The following is a 6,427-nucleotide window of genomic DNA, read 5'->3' on the forward strand; positions in this document are numbered from 1 at the left end:
TTACGTAAGCAGGTTCCAGTTCAACTCGCATTTTCCTCTATTAAATCCAGTCACACAGACACTCAGTCTGGTTTAGAGAGTGTGTTCCCGCGGGAAAGTGACGTCAATGCAAACCCTCTATTTAAAAAACTATAACACATACATTACCATAATGACAATTTGATCTCCTTGAGTGTCACCTGCCCACCGGTGGGCCCAAAGTCATTACATATTTAAAACAGTAATATCCTATACTAAACCTAAACTAATATTGACAAACTATATATCATTTGAAAGCTGATTTTCAACAATAATATGTTCATACTCCTAAGGTGTTCAGTCCTTTATTCTGAAATAGTGATGAACATGAAAAATCATGAAAAAATGGTAGAAACCTCAGTTTGTTTTCATTCCAAGAGTTCAAAAGATAGCATTCGTTCAATTATTTTAGAAAAAAAGGTCTGAAAATGTTTTAAATATAAAGAAAAACCACATATGGAGATGGAGGCGCCCTTATATGGGCAGTAATGTCCACTAGTGGAGAAGTGTGGTACTGCGCCCAAACTAAATCTCACTGAACGCTAATTTATTGAGATATCAACCTAAAATTTTTGATTTTTTGCTTGGATTTTTTTTGCATTTTTAGAGTCCACCAGGTTTTGAAAAAATATATTTTATATAAAATATGAATAATTAAATTGTTTACATTAACTCACATTTTTTCTGTTTCACTTTCTTTCTTTCTTTAACTTCCACAAAAATCTGCCAAATTTCTTCTTTAAACCAAGACCAATCTTACATCTATATTCCAAAGCATTCTTGAATTACAACCATTTAAGTTCGAAATGTGCATTTTCATGTTTATTAAAAAAAAGGGGGCGCCGCTTAAGGGTTAAAATAATACGTTAACGTTATGGAATATATTCCGTACATGTTCTTGACATGTTCTCAGAAGATCCAGCAGATTATCAAACATTCAGAGAGTTGAAGAGTTATTGAGTGAACACAAAGAAAAACAGTTTGCTCTTTATTTGGACAGATTTCCAGGAACGCTCCCAGTGAGAGGAACACAGCGGACGGGGATAAAGACAGACAGTCTTAACATGTTCTCACATCATTACAGGCTATGAATGTGCAACTGCGCTCGTAAACGGCCCAGTCTGTCCTGTTCTGTGCTTTACTGGTGAGGAGACATGTCAAATACAGCGTTATATTAAAGCAATCGAGCAGATAAACACTGGAGTCTGGACTGACTGCAAGTCTGCAGTAATGATGCGTTTTATTATTACACAACACACGACCGTAAAATCTAATTTAGCCAGTCAGATCAAATCCAACATAACGGCAGATTTAGAAATCATCAGGAACATCCAAGGCACTCTATTTGGAAAAATTAAAAAGCCTTTATTTCTATGGCTCGGTCATAATAAACACTATTAAAACACTGACGGCAGATTTAATTGAGAGATTATTTGACTATTAACTATTTAAAGTATTATTCACTTTAAAAAAAAACGTTTGCTGATAGTTTCCTCACCCCGATGTCATCAAGATGTCCATGTCTTTCTTTCTTCAGTGGAAAAGAAATGCAGGTTTTTGATGAACACATTTCTCCATATAATGGACGTCAATGGGCCCCAAACGGGTCAAGGTCCAGATGACAGTGTCAGCGCCGCTTCAACGGGCTTTAAACGACACCAGACGATGAATACGGGTCTTATCTAACGAAACCATCGGCATTTCACACATAAATAAACAAGTTTAAGTTTTATAAGCACAAGCGCTCGCCTTGCTCTGTTCTGTGATGCGCGTTCGTGACGTCACGTGATACGCAGTTACGCTGTAAAGGTCACGCTTCTGTGGAAAGTAAAAATTTCTGTCCTGACGAAAATGTTCTTTTAGGGTTTTTAATATTCCAACACCCAGGATACGCACACGAGATGGGCATTTAAACGATAAACTGACACAAAGACATTTGAATATGTGTGTATGGTCCTCCTTCCGCACATCTGTAAACACTGACTCGTCAAGCGTGACCTTTACAGCGTAACTGTGTATTACGTGACGTCACGAACGCGCATCACAGAACAGAGCAAGGCGAGCGCTTGTGCTTATAAAACTTAAACTTGTTTATTTATGTTTGAAATGCCGATGGTTTCGTTAGATAAGACCCGTCCGTATTCATCGTCTGGTGTCGTTTAAAGCCCGTTGAAGCGGCGCTGACACTGTCATCTGGACCTTGACCCGTTTGGGGCCCATTGACGTCCATTATATGGAGAAATGTGTTCATCAAAAACCTTCATTTCTTTTCCACTGAAGAAAGAAAGACATGGACATCTTGATGACATCGGGGTGAGGAAACTATCAGCAAAAGTGTTTTTTAAATTGAACTAATCCTTTAATAAACTGCAAAAAAAACGAATAGAAAAATATGTTGAGGAGAAAACAAGTGTCTAGTTACAGCATCTAAAATATACACTATACACTCTCATCTAAATAAAACAGTTCATGGCATGCTACAAACCTCGAAAAATTATAATATGGTGCAAAAGTTAATTTATTTCAGTAATTCAACTTAAAAAGTGAAACTAATATATTATATAGACTCATTACATGCAAAGTGAGATATTTCAAGCCTTTATTTGTTATAATTGTGATGATTATGGCGTACAGCTTATGAAAACCTTCTCACAATATTCTAATTTTGATTTGGGGGTTTTCATAAGCAGCATTCAACTCAACTCAACTTTTATTTGTAAAGCACTTTCAAAACCATTAAAATGGACCAAAGTGCTGTCCATGAGTATTAATAACTCCAAAAGTTACACAAAAATTACAATAGCTCTAAAATGCACACTAAAAAACATCAACACATGACACCATTAAATCAAACATATAATCACTCGCAGTTCTCAGACCCATTCAAACGTCATAAGCTTGATGGAATAAGTAAGTCTTCAAGTCCTTTTTAAAAGTATCTATGCTTGGCAAGGATTTCAAAGATTTCAAAGATTTCATTCAATTAATAATAATTCATTAATAATTAATAATCATCAAAATTATAACAAATAAAGACTTGAAATATCTCACTTTGCATGTAATGAGTCTATATAATATATTAGTTTCACCTTTTAAGTTGAATTACTGAAATAAATGAACTTTTGCACCATATTCTCGTTTTTCTAGGTTCACCTGTGCATCAGCTATTAATAATGTCTTTCCTATAATCATTAGACGTACTTATATTGCACAAAACTATACAAATACTTATTAAAATCTTCTCTTTCTGAGCAGAATCACTGCGGTTCAAACACTCAATCTGACATCTGGCCTGTGTAATGACAGCTAAACACTGCCATCTAGTAGCACAGAGTAATATTACACAAATATGAAAAGCTCCAGTGCTTCTCTATATCAGAGTCACTGTTTCTGAACTCCTGAAACGCCTCCAGTGTAGTCTCGAGTTTCTTCCGGGAACACGTCACAATATTCCTCATTATAATAATTAATACGCAGAATAAAGGGGCGGGGCCTGGTTGAGTTAGTTAGTAGTAGGAATGTGCGACTCACGATCGATCAAGTAAACGATGATTGTCGTGACTTTAAAAATTTACATTCTTTTTCTGATTGGTTATTGCTGCATTTTGGGCGGTACCTGAGCTCTGATTGGTTAGCGTTATAAACTACTAAATAAAGTGAAACTATGGATTTAAAGTGTGCAGTGATCCCTGGAATCACTTTGATCATGAAAACACATTTAAGTGCAAGATGTGCAGCGCCAAATGGCCATATACATAACATTTTAATTAGAAGAGGATTGTGATTGTGCTTCAGTTTCCCGTGTTTCAACGTTGTTGTTTCGTGAAGAGCGCATCCATGATATTATTAAAGTCCCCTGTAGTCAATACTATCCCTTAAAACTCATCTTTGATCACCAAACTGACATATTTAAACAAGTCTCCATGCATTAAAATATCTTGAGTGTAACTCGACACCCTTGCCTCATTTAGTATGCGAGGCTCTATGAATATGCAAATGAGCCCCGCCTCCACTCACTCACTCACTCAGAGATCCACTGGGTGACGATCACACGTTGATCTGATTGGTTACAAGGTAGTGTGTGACGTCAGAAACACCAGCGATTTCAAACCGTGTGTTTGAGACTGTCTTTGGTTCACTGCAGTTTTAAGCAGAAAATACTCAGCAATGCCGTCGACTTATGAACTTACACATGGTGTGTGTTAAAGCAGATTAATAACGCCACATAGACACATAAACTACATTAAAAGCTGGATTCTCACCACAGGGGGACTTTAAAGTTACTTTTTCTCATCATGTTTTTTTCAAAAGTAGGCTTACGTTTTTATTAAAATGGCTTCTCGTCATGGCTTCAAAAACACACAGTGATTTCTGGTATATATATATTCATATTCATATGTGCTGCTGATCTGATTCACAATCGCATTATATATTGTTCCCTGCATTTAAAAGTCCAAAGCAAATCCATTTATCCGTCAATAATAATAAATGAAATGTGACTTACAGCTCTGGTCTCGTAAAGCACCAGTTTCTGAACTCCTCCAATCACAGCGGCTGTTAGAGGCATGATGATGATGATGATGATGATGATGATGATGATGCTTCCGTCCAATCAGTGACCCTTCAGACAGTAAACATGCAGATGAGACACACATCAGAGGAATCCACCAGCACACAACTTTTATATTACGGCTACAGATCACAGAATCTGCAAAATATTAATCAATAATTAATCATAAATACAGCATTTTTATTTAGTACTGCCCTGAATATGTGATTCCACATAAAAGACATTCCATATTTAGTTTACAGATCTTACTTTTTAAATTTAGCCTGCTCTATAGAAGCTACATAATATATTTAATATAGTATAATAACGTATTTATAATTAATATATGTTTCCCAGAAGAAAAAATAAGAACAATTTACACTGATTAATTATCCTGCAAGAACCACAACTTGTAAGTATACGTGCTTGAATGACAAATGAAAAAGAGGATGTACTATTGTATATCGATTATAATATTATTCATAAACCAAAATAAGGTAATTCCAGTGATAATAAGTTCATTAACTTAATGGCATTCTTCATAAATATCAAAGATATAAATAAATAATAAAGTCGATTTCACTTCAATTAACAAATTCAATAAAGGTTGGGTCTTATCGAATTCATTTTACATATAGATTTAATATGATAATCCATAGTAATAAATCTAATATGAACATGAGAAGAAACGTCTCGTTTTTACAATGTTTACTGCGTTTAATGGCTGTTTACTGCCTCCTCTCTTTGTGTTTTAAAAATACGACGCTTTCTAAATGACAGACTTATAACAAGAGCCAAATAAATAATACTTACAATCAGAGGACGCCTGCATGAGTGTCGATATCTAGAGAAATATTGTGCATAAACAGAACACTACTCTGAGTCATGTGACTGTCATGCAGTGCAGCTGAGACGGAGTCTCTGATGGGACAAATAACAAGAACACGAAAGCGATTTTTAAAAAAAAATACACCTGCGACGACAACTAAATGCGCGGGCTCGTTTGAATGACTATTTTGTGAGTATGAAGAACATTCCGTTGTTTTTGCTGATTTATATTTTGTTGTAGTGTTAGATAGATACGTTAACATTACCTAGATGTCTTTCCTGAAAGAAATAGTTAACGTAGTGTAAAAGTATGTTACATTTCTGAAGCGAAAACTTACCGCCTTGATCCAAGATGTTGTGGCTGGTTGTTAAGGCGTTGCTAAGGTGTTCCAGTGTTTTTTAGACACTATTCAGTTATTTGCTATTCAGTTTTGAGTGCGTTCTGGTTGTTTTTATGGCGTTGATAGGCCTTTTGAGTGGAGGATCGGCCGTTAGTGTGGGAGTTTGTTCAAATGTTGGAATGTGGGCCGTTAACTCACCACATGATAACTTCCTGTTTAAAAAGCCCGCGCTTCAGTTAAAGTCTGCGAATTATGATTGGGTCAATATTTTGTATCGTCCAGATAAGGACAAAATGCTCTGCAAGTGATTCTATTGATCGTTTATCTGTCGTTTCTGGACACTGCTATTCTTATGGTTTTAAACTTAAACATATAGTTATATTGTTCTTTACTCTTAATTAAATTACGTTCTGCAACACGCGGTCTATTTTTTATCGTTAATCAGATGGAAAAATCGCTCTGAAAGTTTTGTGTCATGTAGTTGTGGTGATTTTCGATATATTTTTCAAGTGATTTTAGCCCACATTAGAAAAGTGAAATTCTAATATACTTTATTACACTTTACAATTTATTAAAAGTATTTTTTTTAATAGTTTTATTTGTATTAAAACTCATAGTTTCCATTACTTTTTAACGGAACCCCATATTGTATAACCATACCGTAGTTAAACTATGGTTTTTGTATCTAAAC

General features: G+C 35.3%; 1 protein-coding gene across 4 annotated transcripts in view; it reads right to left on the reverse strand.

Annotated features, from left to right (window-relative positions):
• Positions 1–5,865, reverse strand: part of fig4a (FIG4 phosphoinositide 5-phosphatase a) — an 88,526-nt gene extending 82,661 nt beyond the window's left edge. For 3 of the 4 annotated variants that reach the window (XM_079639535.1, XM_079639537.1, XM_079639538.1), the window contains exons 1-2: positions 5,381–5,487; positions 4,523–4,639 (exon numbers count right to left, since the gene is read on the reverse strand). In XM_079639535.1, the coding sequence (XP_079495661.1) occupies positions 4,523–4,585 (63 nt within the window). In that variant the 5' untranslated portion in view covers positions 4,586–4,639; positions 5,381–5,487. Of the gene's footprint in view, positions 1–4,522; positions 4,640–5,380; positions 5,488–5,733 lie in introns of those variants that run through there. The other variant, XM_079639536.1, reaches the window with a different exon arrangement.
• Between the last annotated feature and the right edge of the window lie 562 nt (positions 5,866–6,427).

The sequence above is a fragment of the Phoxinus phoxinus genome (assembly GCF_949152265.1).
Source record: "Phoxinus phoxinus genome assembly, chromosome: 16".
NCBI classification, from domain to species: Eukaryota; Metazoa; Chordata; class Actinopteri; order Cypriniformes; family Leuciscidae; genus Phoxinus; species Phoxinus phoxinus.